The following is a 25,252-nucleotide window of genomic DNA, read 5'->3' on the forward strand; positions in this document are numbered from 1 at the left end:
CAGGCCCACGGGGGTGAACTCCAGCATCCTGAGAAGGCCCAGGGGCCATCCAAGTCACTGATGGTCACCAGTGGTCACCAAACCCTCTGTGGGATGGAGGAACCACAGCCAAGCTGTGAGGACACCGACTCCTCAGGCCCCCATCCCTGCTTGAGGGATGCCTCCCCTCTTTAGGGTTCTGTGGACTCAAGTTTGGATTTCTGTCTACCCTCTTATCCTGTCCTCTGTCCTCCCCCAACAACCAGGAGAACAAGGGCCCAGCGGCCACCAGAACCACGGTGGAGTCTTGTTCCCTCTCGTTTCTCCCCCCCCCCGGCAGGGAAAGCCGGTCTGGGGGTGGGAAGAACATGAGCATGAGTGCTTTTGGGAAAGCAGGAGCTTTCTAAAGGCGAAGGGTGCTTGTCCTAGCCGCTCTGCGGTGCCCTGCACAGTTGCAGACGCTGAGGCCGTGCCTCACAGCAAGAGGGGGTCTGGTCAGGGCTGGAGTGCCCTGAGCACGTCCCACCAGCTGGCTTGTCCAAACCGTCTATGAGGCCACGTGGGGGCCGAGGCAGCTGCACTGAGGGAGAAGTGGCCGCTGCCGGCTCTTGGGGACTCCACCCTACGCTCACAAAGGGCCCACAAGGCCAGTGTCTCTCCGCCCAGATGTCTCTGCCAGGGTGGGAGCCCAAGGCTGGAGACCCATGGCGGCTGCCGACCCTGGGAACTGCTCAGGGTCTGAGAGACCGGGCCGGGGCTCAGGGAGAGGCTCCCGAGGGCTGGGAGCAGCTCCAAGTCATAGGAGAAACAGTTTCTTAGAGCAAGAGGGCCTGGACCACAGCCTCCACTTCCTTTTCTGTTCTGGAGAAAAACCCGCAGCTCAGCTGTGCTGGCTGATAATTCTGCAGCTCTATCCCTGGAGCCTGCCCCCAGGGGTCTGACACTTCAACAGGTAGTGGCAGGTGGCCCCTGGGGCTTTGGATGGAAAAATGGGGTTGGGAGAGGAGGCTGGATTGTCCAGGGAAAGAGCACAGCTGGATTCCTCAGTCTATTGTCTAAACTGGAGCACTTTCAGGAATGAAAGGGAGCTGTCTTAATTACTACACTGGGACAGCAAACACCAACTGGGACTCTTCCAGGCAAACAGGGATGTACGTTACCCTACTTATCACCACTTCCTAGCTGTACGGATTTGGGCAGTTACATAACCTCTCTGAATTGTGGTTTCTGCATAAAAAAGGCTAATATCTTGTGCCTGCCTCCCAGGGCTGTTGGGAGGGATTAAAGGAGTGAATTAAACTATGTGAAAATTTGTGCAGTAGCCCTCGGCAGAGAGTAGGGTTTGCAGGTTTGTTCTCCTCCTGAGAAGAAGTGGGGTCCCTATTCTTAAAAGTAAGCAAGGATCTGTCCGCTTGTTGGAGTCCTCACGGTGGGAGAGCCCAGCGAGGGTATGTATACAGCTGGAGTAAGATTCTAGTCCTTCTTGTGTCCTCCACAGGGCTGATGGGGGAAGGTGGTAGAGCCCTAGACCCCTGCCCCCGCCCCCCCCCCACCCTCAGGCCTTCCTGTACCTGGGGAGGGTGGGCCAGTGAAAGGTCCTAGGCCGGAACTCTGGCAGACTTGTCCCCCACCTTCCTTCCGTGCCACAATGATTTTTGTGCATGAAGACCCCAGCAGGGCCCGGTGGCTTTGCTGTCACTGGCTCTCTTTGGCTGCTGGGGGCACACAAAAAAAGTCTGTGTGCTTCTGCTGTCCTGAGATTGCCCCACGTGGACGTGATGTGGCCTCATTCCACGCCCCCCCCCCCCTCCGCCCCGGTCCTCCAGCAGGGGGATCTGAGAAGGCTGGAGGCTGAAATGGAGGAGGAGGCCACTTATATTTTCTGTGCCTGTTCCTGGGGCTTGATGAATTGACCAGAGCCTGTTCCAACCCAGAATTTCTAAAAAGAGGTCGGTGTGGGGCCCTGCTCTGCTACTGGACCCTGGGCTGGCCCCAGGTTCCTGCTGCGAGGTGGGGTTAGGGTTAGGGTCAGAGTCGGCTCCCTCTGCACCGCCCTTCTCCAACCCCTGGCCCCGAAGATAGGGGCACTCCCGCAGAGATAGCACCCTCCAGGAGCTGGGCAGAAGAGGCCTCAGGAAAGGAACGAGTTAGGTTGGAGCCAGGAAGTGAACCACTGTCTCTGTGCAGAGCTGCCCCCTCACCCCACAGAAGCTGCCACAGGTGGATATGTCCTCCTGCCAGACCCCCTCATGCATTGCCAACATTCCCAGGTGATCCTATCCCAGCAGCCTCAGCTACAGGCTACTTTTGTCCTGTGTCCTTTCCTCACCCAGAGAAGGTTCTTCTGGCTGTTCGAGTCAGACCTTGCTAGAAAGATGGTTTCTTTGGGAAGGTTCTTCTGGCTGTTCGAGTCAGACCTTGCTAGAAAGATGGTTTCTTTGGAAATGTCAGCTCTGGGGGCGCCTGGGTGGCTCAGTCGTTAAGCATCTGCCTTCAGCTCAGGTCATGATCCCAGGGTCCTGGGATCGAGCCCCGCATCGGGCTCCCTGCTCCGCGGGAAGCCTGCTTCTCCCTCTCCCACTCCCCCTGCTTGTGTTCCCTCTTTCGCTGTGTCTCTCTCTGTCAAATAAATAAATAAAATCTTAAAAAAAAAAAAGAAAGAAAATGTCAGCTCTGGAAGACATCTTGAGAGAACAGGGCACAGCGCTCAGCAGACTCCTGTTGGGCCAGTCTCCTCCGTTCAATGTGGAGCCCAAAGCCCCAGGTGGCAGTCACGGGAGCAGGAAGTAGGTGTGCAGCTGAGGGCTGCCCCTCAGGGTGGGTGCAGGCTCCACGGCGCAACTGAGCCTCCGGGCAGAGGCCACAAGGCTTCTAGCCACATCCCACCTCAGGACCTTCTGCCCAGGCAGGGCCTCCTGTGCTCCACTCTCCTGACTAAGGTCCAGGAGAGAAGTGGGACACGAAACAGGTCACCAGGGTAACTTACAGCTAAGAGACGAAAGGTCTCCAAAAATGAGGTACTAAAGCTCCAAAAAGAGGTGCTAAAATCCCACGTTAAGACTTTCTGGCCAAGCAGCCTACCTGCGGAAAGTCTTGAAAAGTGAGGCCTCCCTAATATTAACCATAAACAGCTCCTATATTCTCACCAGTAGAATGTTTGACCATTCTCTTGCTGGCCCCAGATTTTGGGATATTATCCAGTGTTGACAACTTAAATGGCAGAAGAATGGCATCTCATTGTTTTAATTTATATTTGTAACTGGGGAGACTGTGCATTTTTCACATACTTGTGGGCCATTTGTACTTCTGGAAAGAGCCTGTCACAGCCTCTGTTCATTTTTCTACCGAGCTGGTTTTCTTTTCTTTTCAATGATTGATATAGGTACTCTGTATTATGGATATTAGTTCTTCGTCAGATATTTTTCTGTTTCCTCTGTCATTTGTCTTTTAATTTTGTTTATGTCACCTTCTGCGGAGTTTTACAGTTTCACAATGTCCCAAGCATGTCTCTTCCTGCAGCTTCTGTGTTTCATGTCGTGCTTAGAATTTCTCTCGCTGAGATGATTCAACTGCTGCTTCAGTCGTTCTGAGAAATGACGGCCACAAGGCTTGCAGTGGTAGCAAATCATGCTTATTCAAAAGAAAACGTTTATTTTAAAAATAAGAACTGTCACCCCAAGCATTTATTTAAATATTAATAGTTATGTGTAAAAATTATAAATGGTATAACAAAACTAACAGCTTTATATTCACAGATGGTGAGATGCTGACAAACAAGAAATAAGATCTATGTACATTGAGATTTGGTTGTTATGAAAATGCATATGAAGGCTTAAGAAATGGTCTATTTATAGGCTTTGGTGGAGCCATAATCCCCAATTTTCTAGTGGCTCCTGATGCTGCTTGAGAACCATGCACAGAGGAATGGGGTCCAAATATGTTGGAGGATTTACTTTTAGAAGATGTCTTTCTGCACACGGTGGACCCCCTAAAAGGTGACAAAGAAAAGAGAATTAAAATGTTAAATAAAATCAGAAGTGAACTTGCTCTCAGCCTGCACAGAGCTCTATAATCAGTCTGCGATTTTCCTTGGTCTTCCGCATCTCTGTGCATTTCCTGCCTATAAATCCCCTGGCAGTTTCCTTTACAATTCAAGGAATAAAGGACTGCTGCCCTTCTCGCAATTCTGTCCTCAACTTGTCTTCTTAAAATGGCAAGGACTGTTTCTTAATTTTGGGACTTGAGACCAACCCCCTGTGCCTGCTCCCCACCCACACCATTCACGTCTGATAATCAAAACCCTCCCTCTGGACAACAGAGCCCAGATCCACAGTGCTCAATCTATTCTGCCCAAGGAAGGGAGAATACCTTGATTTAAGGTCCCAGATGCCCGGACAATAGACACAGTGGAGTTACAGTGCTTGCCCAGCTCAGAGAAAGGTAGCTTTGTGGCTGAGTGGAGCTGGGGTCCTGCTTTCAGCCTAGCGGGGCGGCAGCAGAGCACAGCGGGGAGCCTCCTCCAGGTCAGCGGTCCCAGCCCGGGAGGGTGGCAGATGCGGCCCCCCGGGGAGGCACCTGGGTCTGGCACCTTGTCAGGGTCGCCAGCAGCTTGCTCTCTTGCCCACTCTCCTCTCCTACTAGCTGCCTTTAAAACCAGGCAAGAAGCCCCGCCACAGCCTATTACAAAGTCCTGCCAGCAGCTTCCCCCCGCCCCCCCCCCCACCACCTGAAGATACCAGCTCTTTTCTCCCTGCTAATGAAACGAAAGAAGAGAACCACAGGGCTAGCATTTTACAAGGATAACGGGAGAAGCCTTTCCAAACTGCTTGGGTTATTCCCCATGGCTTGTAACCGGGCTGAGTCCGTGCCCAGAGTTAAATCGGTAACATCAGGGCCTGCAAGTGGCCTCCTATCTCTGAATGTAGAGGCCGGGGTCTCAGGGCCACCCATCTGTACTTAAGGCATTCAACTGGGGGGGGGGGGGGGAGGAGTGCTTTTTTTCAACATTTTTAAACTCTTGCTTGAGGGCAGTTTTACTGCAGAACTGGCAAAGATCTGCTGCACCCGGCAGAGAAGCAGCCTTAAATTTCCCTATGCTGATTTCCTGCTGAGAAATTAAGCCCTGAGCGAAAACCTGCTGTTTATGTTGATTTACAGAACGAATCTGCCAACAGTGGTCTCTGGCGCCCAGGCCATCCATTTCACGCCCACTCTGAGAGACCAGAACACAACTGGTTCATTGTGTGTTATTCGGAAGATGTAAAGCTCGGAAGGTAGAGTGGGGAGTTAAGGTCTCTGGCACAGAGCCACCGTATTCCGTGGCTGCCTCTCAGCCAGGTGAGCAGCCTGGAAGTGGTGGGAAACGGTCACAGTGGTTCAGCGGCAACAAGGGGAATGAAGCACGTGCACAAAGAGGCTGCTACTGAGGGTCAAAAAAAGTTACAAAACTCCCTGGTTTTGGCCAGAAGGGATTAGAAGAGAATCCCATGGTAAACATGTAGGTTAATTAACAACTAGCATTCAAATCGGTACTGGCTTTTTGAGAAGTGTGAGTTTTACTACTTCTTCCTAGATTAGGTTCGAACCCACAGGGCGAAGTGCTTCACTCTTACAAACAGGAGTTGGAAAAACTGCAAAGAGAGCCAAGGGCAATGAACACTGAAATATGGCGCGCTCTGTTCGAACAAGAAAGAATGGGAAGATCACAGTCATGTGTAAGGGATCTCCACTGGCAATGTGCAGAAATGAAAGCACTCTGGGTGGGCATGGGTGAGCCAGAGGCCGGTCCTACTTGGGAAATTGAGACCCGGCTGGGAAAAGCTCACACAAGTCTTTCCCAGGCCAGGTCTCAGCTTCCTCATCATAAAACCCGGGGCGGGGGGGGGGGGGGGGGGGGGGGGGGGGGGTTTTAAATTCTGGACCAGAGGCCTTTTAAATTCTCCTTCTACTCCCTGAACTCCTGAGGAAATGAGTATTTCCCAAAACAGAGGAATAAATGAGGAAAATAAGAAAATGTCGCCACTGAAGAACATCTGCTGGTCACTTGCACACGAAAAACCACAGAATTAAACTAACATTTACTAATGCCTTTAATTTCTGTACCCTGGCAGAGGGATTAGCACATACAAGATGTTTGTATATGGACTTAACAAGAAAATGACAATTTGGTAACATTTGCCTTCCTTTCTCTTTCCCCACTTAATTTTTTTTTTTTTTAATTACCCAGCAGGAAAAGAGGTAGAAAAACTGCAAAAGAAAAACACAACAGCTTGCAAGTTTACTGAGGACTTGCTTCCTTTTTCCTGTAAGCATTTCTGTTAGGTTATGCGGTTACTTGGGGGGCCACGTTCTCCAGGCTGACGGGATGGTCCCGATCCTGCCAGACCTTGCTCACCTACAAGGCAAGGGCAGTGCAATTATGAAGACATAAGAACACTGCACAGATCATCGGCCAGGACCTGACAGGGCCTCGGTCCCCGCTGGTGTGCAGGGAGCGCACTAAAGGTGCCGCATCCCAGCCCCGGGGCCGGGAAAATGTGGGAGAGGGGAGGTGGAAGACATTCCTGCAGCCCTTGGAGGCCTGGCTTAACTGACCTTTAGGTTTCCTCTTCTCTGCTACCCTGCACAGGTTGGGAGGTCAGTTCTCCCAGGTCTTAAGGAAGGGCAGGGAGTGAGCAGGGCCTGGGGGCAAAGGCCGGGAGACGCCACACCAATGAAAGCAGTGTAGCGGGTACTGATGGAATCATAAAAGCAACAGGGAAACAAAACCCTTTGTTTACTCAGCTAGTATAGGATTTATAGCATTTTAGGTGGAAAAGGCCCTTAAGAAGAGAAATTATAAAGAAAAAAATTTTTTTTCCCAAAGGTAACGTCAAAACTGGAGACATTTTGGCAAAGTAGACAACTTGAATGATAACTTAGGAGTAGAGATTTTAAAAATCTGAAACAAATGTTTCTGTTCTGGATTCAGTCTTAATCATCACTCCATTCACTAGAGAGGCAACATTTAACAATGGCTCATTTTAATAAACGCTTCGGAGCCAACGGGAGCCGCTGCGCTTTTGTACTCTCCTCCCTGAGGCACCTGCCACCTTGCAGCCCGTGGGGCAGGACCTACCCTTTGGTCTTGGAGCCACCAAAGCTGGTTTTCCTCCTCTTAGGCCTTTGGGAGGCTGACATTCTCTTCCTCTTTCTTTCGTTTTTGGTTTTATTTGTGAAGTAGTGAGAAGATACAGGTGTTTCCTCATCGAACTCCTCGGCGGCGCGTCTTCTGGTGCCTCTGCGGCTGCCCGGGCTTCCCCGTGGGGAACCGTCCTCAGCTACAAATGGACAATGCAGACGTTTGTCCCTGATGCTGTGACGGCCCAGGCGCTGTGAATGTCCACGTGGAAGAACACCAGCAGGGGTGCAGTTGGGCTGATACCCAGCTGCTTTCCTGGGGGCCTCCTGCCACACGGGTTCAACAATTCCACAAGAATGGAAGATTTCTTTTATGTCAGAGCCCCAGAGTCCTCAATGGAAATTTACTTTTAACGTAAGGAGATCAGAATTTGTTAAAGAAACCGGTGAGATATATATAACGTAAGCTCTATGCCCAATGTGGGGCTCGAACTCACAACCCTGAGGCCAAGAGTCACATGTTCCACTGCCTGAGCCAGCCAGGTGCCCCAGAAACTTGCGAAACTCTTTAACTTAACTAGAGACATCAGGTGTCTGTTGCACACCGTCTGTGTCCCTGTTATCGCTTGGGCAGTTAATCCTGCTAAGCACTTTGAAGAGTATAAAGTGCTATATAAAAGACAATTTTATTTATCATTTAACACATGCTGTAAAAAAAAAAGCCCAATATAAGAGAAACATAACAAACTATGCTCTGTACCTCACGTTTGAGCAAGTTAGGTAGTGCTAGAAAACCCTAGACCCTATCATACTCTTCAAAGACAAAAAACGCTTCTTTGTTATGGTTGTGAACATTTCACATACCATGCAGGAAATGGGTCGGGATGAAAGCACTAGTTTGCAAAAAAGGTGGTAACTTCCACGAGTATTGGCATCCTAAGGCACCTAAAAAGCATGAAACCTCCTTGTGGGTCCACAGGGATCCCGGCTCCATTCTCGAAGGAAGGTATTTCGGGGCTGGTCTGGCTCCCCCTCGGGCTACGCTACTGCCTGACCGGAAGGGCCCTAATCCATGGGACTCCGCGTCTGCCCAACGGTTCACACGGGGAGGCAGTGCGGCTCTGGCGAAGCTGTCATCCCGTCATCCTAGCTGTGGGGCTTGGCAATAAAAAGGCTATGAAATGGGGTGTTGTGAGGACTGAATGATACAAAACAGGCCAAGCTCTTGGCACGGCGTCTGTCCCTCAGTAAGTGGGAGCGATCATCACCACACTGTGGGCTGTTTCCACAGAGCAGCCTGTCTAATGTGGGCAAAAATCCCCTTCCAAACAAGTTACTACACTAAACAAATGTTAAGTTCCTACCAATATTCAAAGCAAGGCTCTTAATGGGATAATTACCACACAGAGGAATTTATAAAAACCCCACTTTTCAGCATTTTGTTAATGGGTAAAAAACGGAGGAGGAGGGACAGAACTTGAAAGAAATGCTCACTCATTCCTCATTCTGCTTACCTTTTCCATCAGCCTTGGGAAGAAACCCCCGCTGTTTGTTACAGAAACAGGAGAAACATTGAACTTGGCTTGTCTACTGGCCATATGCGGGAGGAGGGCATGGGACCTCGCATCTCCTACAAGATCTCTGTCTCGATCTTCTCACAGTTAATGCTGTCTATAGCTCAGTGAGGAGGTTGACAATGAGGGGCTACATGACGGGCCCACTGTAACCGTTGGGATTGTCTGCTAACGATGCGCTCCCTTGGGCAGATTCTTTCTGATAACCATGATTATCTAGCATTCCAATTGCACATTCATTTTCCCAAAACATTTAAACTCCGCTCTTAAATTTTATCTTTAGACATGCTTGTCAGATAACATGTTCCTCCCGCAGATAAGGAAACCAAGCACAAAGAGGTTATTTGTGGTCTGCCAAGGATAGCAGAGTAGAGATGGGAGTCCTTGGGCACTTGCCTTAACAGAATTGGAACTCCTGGGCCCAAAGGTCCTTCTCTGGGTCCTACAAGCAGGTCCAGTCGCGGGCGTTCCCCCTGGGGGCCTAAGCGCCAGTGTCCTCTAAGAGGTGCCTGGCACAGCACTGGGACTGCTCTGCACTTGAATGTCAGTGTGACAAGGTGGAGGAAGCATTAGTACAACCCAGAAACCACAAAATTCTAATCCAGTGAGATGCATTGCTTAACATTCAAACAGGCTTTTAGAAAACACAGAGTTAGCTGTATACCGAACCTGGCAATGTCCACTCAGAGTATTTCTGTAATACGGGAATCACTTCTGCACCATATTTTTCCAGTTTGTCTTCAGTAACACCATCAATTTGAAGCAAAACCTCAGGATCAGAAGATAAAGATTCTGTGCATGGGCATAAAATTAGGAATTTAAATTACCACCCATAGAAAACCCACTGAATTCACACTCATTCACTCATTCAGCACATGCCTGTGAAGTGCCAACTTGCTGCAGGGCACCAGGCACATGGGCCAATTTTCTAAAAAGCAGTGAGAGCCAACAGAGGCAGCCGACAGGCCCGGAGGAAGGAGCCCCTCGAGCAATTCCAGCAGCAGAGGTGTGTAAGTCAGGGCAGGGACGGCAGACGGTGAAGGGCACCGGGGGAAACTGGAGGCGGGTACCTCTGCTACGCGCCTCCGAGTTTAACCAGACTTCGCTCTCGCCTGCTGTTCTCACAACAAAGACTTGTCTAGCTGCCACACTGATGCTCCCTGTTTCTGGAGAACGCCCACATTTGTATTTCCCAGCTCCGACTGCTCCCCGGCACTCCAGACATGGATATCGTCTCTTCCATAAGGCCGTAACTGAGTTCTTCCTCCACCCCCAACCCAGCCCGGTGCTTCCTCCAGTCTCTCTGCATGGGAGCAGCCGGGGGAAGCAAGTATTCGGACTTGAGCAAGTGGGCCATTAAGAGTCCTCTGCATACAGATGGCCCATCAGTCTTGTAGCTAGACAAGCCTGTCATTTTAAAGATCACTCTGGCTGCCACATGGAAAATGAATTATCAGAGAGAGGGGAAACTGGGAGCCTGGGGGGAGCCCCTGCAGGAGCAGGCAAAGATGCTGTGAACTAACAACTCGGTACTGGATTCGGTCGGGAGAGAGATCTGGACACATTTCAGAGGCCGGGTCTGGCTCTGAGGAGTGAGGAAGTGATAATTCCTACTATTTGAGCAAAGAAAGGGCTGATCTCAAATCTGTGATTTTCACATCATTTCTATGTTTAGAGGAAAAGGAACAGACCTGTGGGACAGACCAGCAGGTTTAGGGAGGGTTAACGGAAGATGAAGTTGGACAGGCAAGCAGAAATCTGTCCCTCTTCGAAAAAGCTGTTGGAGTTTTAGCGGACTCTGTGGGAGATTAAAAATGGGTCTCCTGTTCATATCTGGAGTTAGAGACCAGGTAGGGAACTCACTAATAGCCTAGAAACAAAATGCTGCATTTCCTCGATTCGAAGACACATCCTTTTCCACACTGTGCCATTCCTGAGGTCAGCATGCGTCTGACAGGGGCTACTGGCCGAACGGCGGCTGCCACCCGTGTGCGTGAGGCCTCGTCCCGGCCGCCACACGAAATGTCCGCCAGAAGAGACTGCGAGAGCGCTGGAAAGGTGACCGTGATGCAGAAAAGCTCAGGGTCATGGGAAACGGATTTGGCACGAATAAAGCCGATGTCTGCCTTTGAGGAAAAGGCCATAAATTCCCTAACTTCTTGCGAGCCAAAACCAAGTGCTTATGGGACCCGAAAAGGACGCCGGCAGCCGATGGAGCAGCATTACATTTGCGTCCCTGAGAGATGTGCGGCCTCCCGCCGACGCCTTCTGGCATCATCGGGGGACATGCCACCATCACATCAGAGCGGCTGGCGTGGGATTTGGTTAAAATGCCAGGGAGAAGACTGGAGTGTGCTAGAAAGGCTGTGTCGCTAGCGTTCTCAATGACACGAGGGAAAGACACGGACAGCCGAGTCCAAAAGTGATTCCCAAGAGTTGGGCTTTGGATATGAATTTCTCTAAGCACCTAAATCAACTTGCTTTGATTTTATGCGATTTTCATATATGTACAGAGTTATATAAAATAAAAATCTGTATTTAAATAGGTCAGAAACAATTCTTTCCATAAAAGCACTGTGTCACTGTTTAATTAGCATAATTTTTTCTTTCTTAATAGTCCACAAAATAGCAGTGTCTGAAAACAGCATCTCAGAGTTGATGAGATGCTGTGATGACCTAGGGTGATAGGAATGGGAATGGAACAGAGAGGAGGTGTGCATCATGAGATTTTATGAAGGAAGAATGTAGAAGGTAACATGTACACTAATCAGTCAGCTATGTGAAGGACTTATTTTATTTTCCAGGTGCTTTCCTATTAGGATTCTGGGTTGAGCTGTCAGAAGCTATGGAAATAACTCAGGTCAGCATGTATTTCTTTTTTTTTTTTTTTTTAAAGATTTTTTATTTATTTATTTGAGAGAGAGAATGAGATAGAGAGCATGAGAGGGGGGAGGGTCAGAGAGAGAGGCAGACTCCCTGCTGAGCAGGGAGCCCGACGTGGGACTCGATCCCGGGACTCCAGGATCATGACCTGAGCCGAAGGCAGTCGCTTAACCAACTGAGCCACCCAGGCGCCCATCAGCATGTATTTCTTAACTCAAGATAAGCAGTGTGCTAGATCTGGGTTCAAAGAAGCATGAAACATAATGTCTTTTCATAAGGAACGTTAGCTCCTCCTTGCAAAGACATTTGTACTTAACATAGCCAATCATCATAAAGCAGGCAGAAAATGAAGACAAAATCTCTGAGTGACGGGTGGTATTAGAGATTACAATTATCCAAATCCTAACATCCGGCATTAGAGGGAGAAGTTTAAATTAAAATTATGCTGTGTGTCCGAATAACACAGTACTGTATGTATCTTATTATTATTTTTAAAAGATTTTATTCATTTGTCAGAGAGAGAGAGAGAGAGAGAAAGCACAAGCTGGGGGAGTGGCAAGCAGAGGGAGAAGCAGGCTCCCCACTGAGCAGGGAGCCTGATGCCGGACTCGATCCCAGGACCCTGGGATCATTACGTGAGCTGAAGACAGACGCTTAACGACTGAGCCACCCAGGCGTCCCACTGTATACATCTTAAAGACCAGATTTCATCTCAAGTTTGGGGAAGTTGTTTCTTTGAGCTCTCAATTTAGAGATTAAATAAAAATAATGAAAATAAACTGAGCTAGATCTATGCACCTAAAAAGTTCTTTAGCAAGATTAACTTTTGGCTTATTAATTCATGCCACGTAACAGAAGATTCACCCATACCTACCTGCAAGCTTCTTGAGAGTGACAGTATTAAAAATATTAAAGTAGTGAACACCAAAAACTTTTCCCAGAGATTTGCAGACTTCTGTCAGTTCTCCAAGACACTTCTTCACCACCTCTTCCCTCTGAGATATCTTTGCCACTAACGCTTTCTGTTTTTTCACACTGGTGGAATTTTCCGTTTCCATAAAGTCTACCTTTGAGAGAGAGAAAGTGATCACAGGAGTGGGTACACACGCACTTGTATCCAAATACAGGCTTCATTTAATTCTTAATTGCATTTGTGTGCCCTTTTTTTTTTTTTTCTTTTTTTGTATTTCTGTTATGCTAAGTAGCTATAGCAAGCCCGTTAGGAATAGGGGCTGTGCATTCCTCATTTTTACATCTCCAGTGCCTGGCACAGAACAGCTTCTTGATAAATGTTTACCTAATGAATGTATGATGATTCAGAGATCGGACGACCCAAGTGAATTTACTTTGGCAGGTGCTACATTACTTGGGTTCGATTTTAAGCTCTCTTTCCAGATTAAGAGGAACCGAGTACGTTCACGTAGGACAGTATATATAAATTCAGTATCCATAAGCTTTGGAGAAGACCCTCTAATTTGCAGTAATATATTTTTGCCCACTTACTGTAAGATAATTAAAATAAACATTTAGAACATCATACCTTTAAATGCCCATTTAGTACAGTTTGGGCTTTATTTCCCAGCATTACATAGGCAATCGGCTGGTCATTGGCGTTGATATATAAGTCTTCATCCAAAATCTTGTCAAGTATCAGTTTTTTAAAAAGTCTTTCGGCATTGTGTCGTGAGTAAGTAGAGCCCTTTCCAAATATCCCCGACTGAATTTTTGCGCTCTTACTCCCTGGCAAGAAGGCCCAAGGAGTTAGATTAGTAAATGTAGGTACATCAGAAGCCTCTAGTAGGAGAGGCTGAAAAAGTCATTTATGGACAGGTCTGGATAAATGGGGTAGATAATCTGTTCCACAGGAAAACCCACAGCACAAGTAGACACCCATTTCCATAAAATGAGAATATTTGAGTAGAACTCTAAAAGTTTCTATGGTTCTATGTACTTTTCCTCATCTTTTTATAACATGCATTGACCAAAACCAGCAGCAAAATAAGGCTATCATTTTACGATGGTGCACTTACAACTTATAAAATTACATTAGAGCAAAGAAATCAAAGAGAGAGTTTACATAAACTTTAAGCACTTCATATCATTGTGCTACATTAGGATAACTGTGCATTACTGATCTAGTTACAAAAAAATTTGGACAACCATTTTCACAAATACTATGTCTGGTCCTATACTGAAAGCACTACTCGTGTGCAGTCCAATTACTGAAGCCCATACTTTTTGTGACCCTCACAGAGGAAGCCTTTATAGACTGTTAAGACAAAAACACATCACTCCAGGAGACTGCATCCTTTCCTCCTCCTCCTATTGGCTGAGAGCACCACACTGGGCTGGCTCTTTGGTCTCATATCCAATCTGCTGTAATTATTAATGTCTTCATTGTAAACACAACTTTATTATAGCAATCTACTTAAGAAGGCTTGTGATGCTGATTATAATCAGAATTAACAGTTACTCTGTAAAGCTTTAGTTCTATTTTAAGAGTTCCAAATAATTACATTAGTGTAAATGTCAGATGGCTTCTGGTCATATATGCCTCATGATTCAAGTTTTCCTTCCTTTAGTGGTTTGTACCCTTAAAACATCACATTACAGGACTAGCCCTAGTACTGGGGATAACTAAGCAAGCTGGAAAAATAAATAAACTTAAATTAAGTAAGGGGGGGACTGGTTTGAGTTCGAGCCCCACACTGTTTGTAGAGATTACTAAAAAAATAAAGCTGAACCACAATTTTCTTAAAAACATGAAAGAGCTAATGAGAAACTGGGCATGTCAGAAAAATGCTTGATTTAGTAATCTTTCTAGGAAACTACATGAAAGGTGCAATCAGAGATGCAGTTGAAGGTATATTTAAAAGGCCATTTATCACATCATTATGTATAATAGAAAAATATGTCCTTAAATAAGACTACTTAAAAACATCTCATCAATATGATAAAATATAAATTACTAAAAATTACTTTAGAATAAAAAAATTAAGAAATGCTTATATTTTGTTATATAGAAATGATATAAACTATATGTACAATATGATAAATATGTGATTGTGAACAAATACATCTTAAAATATTAGCATTTTTTTCTGGAGTTACTTGTATTTTCTACACACTGCAATGTGGAGTGATCACATATCAGTCTTATAATACATTATTTTATCTCCAACCCCTTGTTCCTCCTGACTCCCGAAAGAAGTCCAAACTCAAAGGCAAAAATCCAGAAAGGGGGGCGCCTGAGTGGCTCAGTCAGTTAAATGTCTGACTTCAGCTCAGGTGATGATCTCAGTGTCCTAGGGAGTCCTGGGATCCAGCCCCACATCAGGCTCTGCGCTTAGCAGGGAGTCTGTTTCTCCCTCTCCCTCTGCCTCTCCCCCTGCTTATGCTGTCTCTCTCTCCCAAATAAATACTATCTTAAAAAAAAAAAAAGGAGGGACGCCCTGGGTGGCTCAATCCCTTAAGTGTCTGCCTTTGGCTCAGGTCATGATCCCAGGGCCCTGGGATCGAGCCCTGCGTCAGGCTCCTTGCGCAGCGGGGAGCCTGCTTCTTCTCCCTCTGCCCCTCTCCCTGCTCGTGCTCTCTCTCTCTCTCTAATAAATAAAATTCTCCCCCTGCCCTCTGCCCCTCCCCCTGCTCACGCTCTCTCTCTCTAATAAATAAAATCTTAAAAAAAAAAAGAGAAAAAGAAAAAAGAATCCAGAACGGGAAGACCAGCACTAAAAGTTGCTTTTGTCTGGAGGAAAGAGCAGATCCAGAAGGAATAGTTGAGGAACTGAGTAAACCACATTCCTACACCAATCTAGGTTATTAATGTTTTAAAAAATAAATGCACCTATTAATTGCTTTATCTATTTTTTAAATTAAAGTAAGGTATGTACATGGGAAAAATAAAATATAGTACAGAAAGGTTTAGGATGAAAAGCAACATTCCTCTGTCCCATCCTTCCCTCCTCCCATCCTCCTCTCTTCTGGAAAGCAATCATGTTTTATTATTTTTTTTTTTCATTTTAATTTTTAGTAATCTCTACTCCCAATGTGGGGCTTGAATTCATGACTCTGAGATCAAGAGTTGTGCTCTTCCTGGGGCACCTGGGTGGCTCAGTCAGTTAAGTGTCCGACTTCGGCTCAGGTCATGATCCCAGGGTCCTGGGATCGAGTCCCACATCGGGCTCCTTGCTCAGCGGGGAGCCTGCTTCTCCCTCTGCCTGCCGCTCCCCCTGCTTGTGCTCTCTCTTCTCTGTCAAATAAATAAAATAAAACCTTAAAAGAAAAAAATATATATATTATATATATAAAAGAGTTGTGCTCTTCCTACTGAGCCATTTGGGCGCCCCAAGGCAGTAATTTTTTTTTTTTTTTAAAGATTTTATTTATTTACTTGAGAGAGAGAGAGCACGCTCAGCGCACACTCAGGGCACAGACGAGGGTGTGGGGAAGGGCAGAGAGGGAGGGAGAGGAAGAAGGAAAGACTCCCAAGCTGACTCACGAGCCCTTCTCAGGACTGAGATCATGACCTGAATGGAAGCCAAGAGTCGGATGCCTAACCGACTGAGTCAGCCAGGCACCCCAGTCCTGTTTTAAATAGCTTTTGTTTTCAGCTCTTCTGGTGGCCACCTCCACAAGGAACCTAAACCCTTGCTGTCATTCCACTAGCCAGAGCTACTGCCTGACATTTACCTACTGACCCCCCACCACGTAAGATGAGGCTTCATCTCATTTAGACTACTCCCTATACTTCGCCTTGCCCCAAATTCGGCTAGTTATATAATATTGTTTAATCTATTGATTATTTTGTTAACTTTATTTTTATTTTTATTTTTAGATTTTATTTATTTGACAGAGAGAGAGAGAAAGAGCGAGAGAGAGAGCGAACACAAGCAGGGGAAGCGGCAGGCAGAGGGAGAGGGAGAAGCAGGCTCCCTGCTGAACAAGGAGCCTGACACAGGGCTCAATCCTAGGAGCCTGGGATCATGACCTAAGCCAAAGGCAGACACTCCACCCAGGTGCCCCTATTTTGTAACTTTAGACAGAACTTCTGGTTACTCTATCTTTTACATAGGAGGTTATGAGCACCCCAAGCCTTTTATTTATTGTACTTTTATTTTTACATCATCAAGGTTAACACCCGCTGTCCTGTTCTCTAAACATATTTCAGTCTATACATTGACTCTAACTGTTGCAGCTCGTTAGCAGTGTTTATGACAAGTTTCCTTCCCTACTTAGAAGGTCCTGACTCCCGTGCAACCCTCAGGAGAATGTCTAGTGCACCCAGACAACTGGACTGCTTTTTGTACATCTTATCAATTACTCAAAATCCTGTAACAATTTCCTTTGTTTTACATTTGACCTTGGCTCTCTTTGTATAATCTTTCCCATGGAATTTCTAAATGTCTTTCTCCTTCTGTTGAGAATTAACATTTACATACTTCACTGCCATCAAAAAAGATCATTTCTTATTCCTTCTCACAATGCTTGGGACCTATTTTTCTTGACTTTGTTACAATTTGCACAGACTGCTTACTACACCGTGGATCCGGGCTTTCTTTTCCCTGGACCGATGGGTCAGTTCCCCTGTTATAGTATCAGAATGAGTGCACTCACTCTTTTTTGCCTTCTAGCCTCTAGAGTTGCTGATATTAATCACCAGTTTGGGTTTGGTTTCTTTCTTTCCAAAGTTTTCAGGATTATCTCTGAAGGGGTCCAGAATATGCCACTGTGGCATAAAAATTATTTTGAGCAGGCTTTTGAGTTCCTGAAACCTCTTATCGGCAAAAAAGCAGAGACCCCCCCCCGAAAAAAAAAAAACTCAACTGTCATAAATTCTCTCCCTGAGAGCAACCAAAGACTAATTCTTATCATTGGAGATGAGAAGTCTCCATACCACTCCTAAACACTGTCACAAAACTATTCTATCTCCCTCTCATCTATTCTCCTAAGGGCCCACTTATCTTTCCAAAAAATCATTTATTTTTCCATAAGTGTTCTTCTCCCCCTCCCTTTCCGCTATTAAGATGGTATATAAGCCCCAATTTTAATTGGCCCTTTGAGTCACATTTTGATGAAATCTGTCTTTTGTCAGTTTAATTCACAGGCTCCCAACCACTAAATCTAATAGGATGGAGGAAAAGTTTTTCCTCTCCAACATCAATTTATTCTTGGTATTCTCAAATCTCATGAAGCATCTCCTTTGGCATTCAGTGAACATTTTAATCTGAAGGCTTTTTTCTCTTTCACTCAGGGAAATTTTCTTATATCACTGATTTGATAACTCCCTATATCAAAAATTTTGTCAGATTTCACATCTCTTAAGAATTGATCTATATTTTTTCTCTCATATTTTCCATATATCTTTTTGCTCAGGTCTCAGAAAATTTTCTTGACTTTATCTTTCAACATTTCCACTAAATTTACTTTGTCAATCATTTAAAATTTTTAACAGCTCTTGGAACGCCTGGTTGGCTCAGTTGGAGGAGCCTGCGACTCTTGTTCTTGGGGTTGTGAGTTTGAGCCCCATGTTGGATGTAGAGATTACTTAAAAATAAAATATTAAAAAATAAATTTAATTTTTAAATTTTTTATTTAAAAAAAATTTTTTTTAAAGTTTTATTTATTTGTCAGAGAGAGAGAGAGAGCACAAGCCGGGGGAGCGGCAGACAGAGGGAGAGGGAGAAGCAGCCTCCCCGCTGAGCAGGGAGCCTGATGTGGGACTCGATCCCAGGACCCTGGGATCATGACCTGAGCTGAAGGCAGACGCTTAACTGACTAAGCCACCCAGGTGTCCCAAATAATAAATAAAATTTTTAACAGCTTTCTCACTCTTTGTTTCTTTTCCATAACATTCTATTATTACTTAAGTCTTTGTGAAGATTCTAAATTAGGAGTTTCTCCTCCATTCTCCCTAAAGCTACTGCTTCTTTTCTAAATTCTCTCTATCCTCAGGGTCAAAAACTTATTTGGTTTCTCTGATTGCCCAGTTGTATTTACCTTCAGGGATCAGGTTAAACTTTTGAGGTGGATTTCCTCTGTTATTAAAAAAAAAAAAAAATTTTTTTTAAAAGATTTTACTTACTTATTTGAGAGAGAAGCGTGAGCGCCTGGGGGGAGGGGCAGAGGGAGAGAGACTCTCAAGCAGACTCTCCACTGAGTGTGGAGCCCGATAAAGGCTTGATCTCACGACCCTGAGTTCATAACCTGAGCCGAAACCCAAGAGTCAGATGCTTAACTGATTGAGCCACTTAGGCGCTCTTCCTCTGTTATTTTATATCTATTTCCCCTCAAATTCCTCCCCTGAATGGGAATATCCAGGTTTGCTTTCGGGTAAGTGGGTGGGCTGGGTGGTCCCCAAATGCCACTTAGGCGCTCTGGCCCCTAACTCAGCTGCCTTTCTATTCCTTAGGCCATTTATTTCTGTTCTAGAATCAATTCCAGGCTGGCATTTGCTGCAGTTCTTTCCCCCCTATTTCTGGCTCCTCTGCTTTCACTCCCACCCCCTTGGACCCATAGACTCAGTCTGAGGCCTCCTAATCAGTGGAGTTCTGCCTGGTCCATAGTCCCCCCTCTTCTATGACACTTGCCTCTACATTCATTTTGCAGGTGGCTTATTGTTATTTCATTCCACATGTCACCATGCTTCTATCCATTTCCTAAAAGATTTGAAAAATCTTGAATCTGATGATGGTCTCCCTCTGGTTCTCTATGCCCTAATGAATTGAATCCCCATTTTATTTCCTATTATTTTAATAGGGTCTCAAACAAACAAACAAAAAGAAGACATACTTTTACCCAGGCTGCCATCCGGAACTGGAAGTCACTCAACAGGTAATTCTCCAAGCAAGTTATATTCCACTAATTCAGATGAAATTGTATATGCTATAATAACTTCTGTGTATTTATTTACTATTACTATTATATTTATTATCATATAGTTGACATACAGTATTTTATCAGTTTCAGGTGTACAACATAGTGATTCAACAATTCTCTACATTACACTATGCTCAGCATGATAGGTGTAGTCACGTTATTACAATGTCATTGACGACATTTCCTATCAGGTACTTCTCATTCCCATGACGTATTCATTTTATAACTGGAAGTTTGTACCTCTTAATCCCCTTCACCCATTTTGCCCTATTATTTGTTCTTCTGAATGTGAAAACCTCACCTTAGTAACATATAAATTCTATATAAATAATTGGTATAATTCAATAAAGTTGATTTTCTTTCATTACTCGAAAAAGTTTTATTCTGAAATCTTTAATTTCTACTAGACAGACAAGAGAGATTTTTTCTATGTACTTGTGATGAATTCTTTAGATGTTCAATTTTATTTTAAAAAATATTTATTTATTTATTTGAGAGAGAGACAGAGTGCGCGCCTACGTGAGCGAGCACACAGAGGGAGAGGGAGAGGTAGAAGCAGGCTCCCTGCTGAGCAGGGAGCCCAATGTGGGACTCGATTCCAGGACCCTGGGATCATGACCTGAGCCAAAGGCAGACGCTTAACCAACTGAGCCACCCAGGTGCCCCTAGATGTTCAATTTTAATTGCTATAACTCAAACAATAAAAAAGATAACTTACCCAAGAAAATGTCGACCAGCATATTCATAGTAAATCTCCCAGAAGGACCTATATGGTTTTTATTTCTTGTTCCTTGCGATGAACTATGTTCTTGAACAAATCTGACAATATTTTCTACATCATCAGTCACATCTCTTGTCTTATAATCCTATGAGTAAAAAGAGATTACCTTCTGCTGTAATTAAGATGATACTTAGATCACTAGGGTTTCACACTGTGGTAGTCTCATAACAAACCATTTCCACACCAAAACCAAGATCCAAGCCCAAATTTCAAATGTTCTTTCTTTTCTATGCTCTTACATTAAGCTTGTGTCTAGAACATTAGCACTCTACGACGTCTATGTTATTACTGGGTTACAGACATACCTCTCAGCATGCTGTGGGTAGGAGTATCCTTTGCTCCTTTTCAAACCCTTCATACCCTCTAGAACAGTGCTCTGTCACTTGGATGGTGATTTCTGGGATCAAAAACAGTGTGCAACCATGCAAATCTGTGAGTTCTGATCACTTTTGGGGCTTTGGTGTCATAGTCAACCCTTTTAATGATCTCCTGTCAGTTCCCTTTCTCCATCTCCTCACTGGTCTCCAAACTCGGCCTACTTTTTAAAGCCCCCATTACTGTATGGTCTGTCTGCTTTCATCCATCCTAGATCTCCAAACTAGCAATACTAACCAGCCATTGTTCTCAAAAGCAGCATCATGCTTCTGGCCTCTGTCTATGCAGCCTCCTCACCTTCTAACCTTTGTTCCTCTGCCACAATCTCACAACCTCAAGACAAACAGGTTTCTTGTCTTATAATAACAGTTAGTAGTGATTCTGAGGCTCTATCTAGAACCATCACGAAACAGTGCTCTGTCATTCTCTCCAACACCATTCCTGCCTTAATTCTTGGTGACTCAGCAGACAGATGACCCTCCCATCTTGGCCTCTGGCATCTTGAGCTCCTCTGCCCCACTGACCCCATCTTCCACGTATGCCCGCCGCTCACTCCCTTGGTCTCACCTACGACCTTGGCCTCACTAAAATCAGCAACCCCTTCATTCTCTGACAGCCACCTCGTGCCATCCAGTATATTCTGATTCCAACAGGCCACTGAGCCTGACCACTCCCATCCTCGGATGCTCCCCTAACTCAGCTTAAATTCCACAGCCCCTCATATACCTTCAGCTCCTTTGCCCTCAGGTCAATTCATCCCATTCGTTGTTTGACGATACACACTAGATCCAACTCTTCACCATTCTGTGCCTAAACCTCGGTAGCTGGAGACCTTGGCTGGAGAAACACATGCAACCATGTGGAAAGTCTGCACTTTCAACACGTGGCCACAAACCTCAAGTGGACCCTTCACGCCGCCAGGTAATCATCACACATCCTTGGTGTCCCACTCCTCTGTTCTAGAACAGGAGTCAGCACACTATGGCCCGTGAGCTGGACGCCTGTTTCCGTACATCAAATTTACTGGAACACGGCCATGGAAAATCGATGTATTTATTGTTTATGTCTGCTCTTGGGCTAAAAGAGCACAGTTGAGTACTTGTGACAGAGCCTGTGATTCTAAGGCCCACAAAGCCTACTGTACGCACTCTGGCCCTTTAAGATAAAGTTCGCTGACCCTTGTCCTAGATGACAAGACTACTTCACTTTCTCCTTTCTCTTCAATCCCCTCTCTTATCCTGACTGTCAGCTGACAACTTGGCCTGCTACTTCACTGAGAAAACTGAAGCAACCACAAGAGAGCTTTCACAAACTTCCCTCACAACATCAGTCACCAGCAAATGCCCCACATGGTCTTCTCCCTCCTCCTGCTCTTACAGATGAAATCTCTCGGTTCCTGCCTGAAGCCAATCTCTGGACTTGCACACTAGATCCCCCTCCCCCCCACCTATTCAAGGACATTGCTTCAGTGGTTCTCCCCTTTCCTTACACATCAGCTTTTCATCCTATGCAAGTATGTTCCTATCAGCCCAGACAGATGTTACTTCTCCTGTCTTTTCCTGACTCCACTTCCCTACCAGTTGCCATTTCATTTCTCTGATCATCCTTGAAGCAAAACTTGAAAGAGTTCTCTGTATTCGTCGCCTCCAGGTTTGCCCCACTCTGTGGAAACTGTCAAACAAATCGAGCCACGTCTTCTCCGTTCCTTCCTGCCTGGCTTAGCAGAAGCACTCCCTCCTTCCTGGGATGCTTTCTGTACGGATTTGTGCTTTTCCTCTTACCTTGCTAATTCTCTTTCTTGGTCTCCTTCTCTAGTCCCTCCTCTTCTCCTTAAACTCTGAATGTCCCAGGACTCAGTGGTTTGGTTTTCTTCTCTTTGGTCTAACCTTATACCCCTGAAGATTTCATCTGCTCTTATGGCTCTGAATACCATCTGTACACCAACCACTCCCAAACTGGTAGGTACCACAAGCCTCTTTTCAGAAATTCTGAATCTAACAGATACATCTAATTCAAAACACCCCAAACTGAGCCGATCTGCCCTGCCAAATGGCCATCCCCAGGCATTTTGGCTGAAGGTCAGTCACACCACCCCTCCAGCTGCAGCTCTGGTCCGTCATCTCTTTCCCCCCGACTGACTCTTAGCCCTGCTCAGCTACACGCGCTCCCTTTGCTATCCCTCATATGCACGGGCATGCCCCCTACACCTGGGGGCCAAGAATGCCCATGTCCAGGGAGCTGCTCAGCTAACTCCCTTTTCAGGTGTCCCCTGCTCAGGCTGGCTGCATCTCTGTGATAAGACTTCCCTGGGCCACCGCACCTGATCCTGCAGCTTGCATCCCACCCACTACTCCTGGCTCCCACACCGCTGAGCTTCACAGACCCTTACACTGTCTGTACTCAGCCTCCCTCAGCCACAACGTAGGCCCCGCAAGGGCAGGGATCTTTGTATTTTGCTCAGTGATGCATCTCAATGTCCTAGAACAGTGCCTGCCACACAGCAGGCATTCAAGTATTTGTTAAACAAGAACTGATACTGATTGGTAACGTCTGCAGGGCAGGCCGTGGGGGGTGCAAATGGCCGTGAATCTGCAGACCCCGCCCTCTGCGCTGGCTAGTGCTGCAGATCTTTGTGACCGCTTATCACGCAGCATCATTACAATCATGTGAATACGTGTATGTCTGCCCCCCTCCCGTCTATGAACTGGCCGGCAACAGGCTCGTTTGTGAGTCCCCGGCACCTTGCACAGGCGTTTCAAATAATGTATCAAATGTGAAAATGCTCTGTAAACTGTAAAGTACGGAGACATTAAAACACAGAATTACCAGGAAAGGTAAAATTAAGTACCTAATGATTGAATTTAACAACTTCTCACAGTTATTTTTAGGACAGATGATAGCAAATTCATCTAGAAGCTATTGCCATTAATGCTTTATAGTTTTTAAATAACCAATTTATAGTATAATGTAATTGACCTGATTCAAACACACAGTACACCAGTTATTATAACTCTTCAGAATGAGAACTTCAAATATATATTGGGATTGAATCTAAATATTCTACCTGCCCATGTTGATCTTTTTGGATATTTACAGATTAATGATATTTCTAAAATATTCTATAGTACACACATATAACTTCAATATTTTAGATAGGTCCACGATATTTTTTTATAGGCTTCTAATTCAAAAGCTATTCCACAGAATTACTATTAATGTTTCTATTCCAAATTACTATGGGGAGGAAGCCATCTTTCCCCGGTTCAATCCCTGAGGGCCCATTTATGGTAACCTTTGTTATCTTGTATCTTGTATCTAACTTCGCTAAATTAAAGTGTTGGCAATTTCCTGAATTACAAGGAATTTAAAACTTTCTTATTTTACCTTTGTTTTACAGCAATTATCACAAGAAACATCTGGGTATTTCTTACAAAAATCAGGATTAAATCCATTTTCACCAAAGTAAGCCAAAAGCTGTATTCTCCTGCATTCTGTTATATTTTCACAGTAATGCACCATACTATACAAATTATTGAAGTGAGTCTCTCTGGTATGATGGTTTCCATCTTTTTCCACTAAAAGAGGTAAAGAACAAAGTAAAAATGCTTATTAGAGTAGGAAAACAGAAGAAAATATCACAGAAATATTTGTAATAGATTCATATAACCTTAAATATTAAATGAAATAAAATTACTAATAGCACTATAGATCAGTATGACATCATTCTATATCATGACCAACCTTGTACTTATGTTTATCCCTCAAATTTTTAGTTTTATAGGAATAAATGAGTAGCTGAAAAAAACGTTCAAATCTGCATGATTCCTGATGATGAAGATCTGAATCAAATTTGCTGTATTTATCAGACAAGCATGTCCTTAGCCAGACGTCCCAAGTCAGCAGAGCAGGCAATTACGGCAGTGGGCCAGGCGCCTCCCTGGGTATCTGGGGTCCAAGTAGTTAAGCCAGTGGTCCCAAAGCCACGTGCCAAGGAGCCCTGGGGTGCGGCGGTGAACTCACGGGGGTGTTGGCAGGGTATTTTAAATTTAAGGGAAACACAGCAATATTTGAACACCACCCAAACTGCCAGTCTGAGGACATGGTGCGCTACACTCCTTCCAATGCCATCGCTGCGAAACTGAACTTTTGGCAGTTGTGATAAATACAAGTACCTCCAGAAAATCCATGTGAAACAGGAAATAAGGGTGGCAGTGTCTAATCTAATTTCAAGGTTTGAGAATCACATGCACATACTTTCCGTTTGTAAGCAACTGAGGTTAGTTAAGAATGCAAATAAAATGGTTTTTTCTAGTTTATGACTATTCTTTTTTTCAAAATGTTGCTAAGCATTTAAAACTTAAATGCTTATTGAATTATTTAGACCTAACTTAATATAGGTTCTGTTAAAAGCACAAACGGTCATGCTAAGTTTAAAAGTCTCATTTTTATTTTTTTAAAAAGATTTTATTTATTTGGGCGCCTGGGTGGTTCAGTTGGTTAAGCGACTGCCTTCGGCTCAGGTCATGATCCCAGGAGTCCCGGGATCGAGTCCCGCATCGGGCTCCCTGCTTGGCAGGGAGTCTGCTTCTCCCTCTGACCCTCCCCACTCTCATGTGCTCTCTCTCATTCTCTCTCTCGCAAATAAATAAATAAAATCTTTAAAAAA

General features: G+C 45.1%; 1 protein-coding gene across 1 annotated transcript in view; it reads right to left on the reverse strand.

Moving 5' to 3' along the window:
- Nucleotides 1–3,582: 3,582 nt before the first annotated feature.
- Nucleotides 3,583–25,252, reverse strand: part of BLM (BLM RecQ like helicase) — a 60,266-nt gene continuing 38,596 nt past the window's right edge. Inside the window, exons 15-21 of the mRNA XM_044918307.1 lie at nt 23,971–24,191; nt 20,149–20,296; nt 13,096–13,295; nt 12,430–12,622; nt 9,342–9,464; nt 7,097–7,298; nt 3,583–3,967 (exon numbers count right to left, since the gene is read on the reverse strand). Of these exons, the coding sequence (XP_044774242.1) occupies nt 3,790–3,967; nt 7,097–7,298; nt 9,342–9,464; nt 12,430–12,622; nt 13,096–13,295; nt 20,149–20,296; nt 23,971–24,191 (1,265 nt within the window). The 3' untranslated portion in view covers nt 3,583–3,789. The remainder of the gene's footprint in view (nt 3,968–7,096; nt 7,299–9,341; nt 9,465–12,429; nt 12,623–13,095; nt 13,296–20,148; nt 20,297–23,970; nt 24,192–25,252) is intronic.

The sequence above is a fragment of the Neomonachus schauinslandi genome, chromosome 9, assembly GCF_002201575.2.
Source record: "Neomonachus schauinslandi chromosome 9, ASM220157v2, whole genome shotgun sequence".
NCBI lineage: Eukaryota > Metazoa > Chordata > Mammalia > Carnivora > Phocidae > Neomonachus > Neomonachus schauinslandi.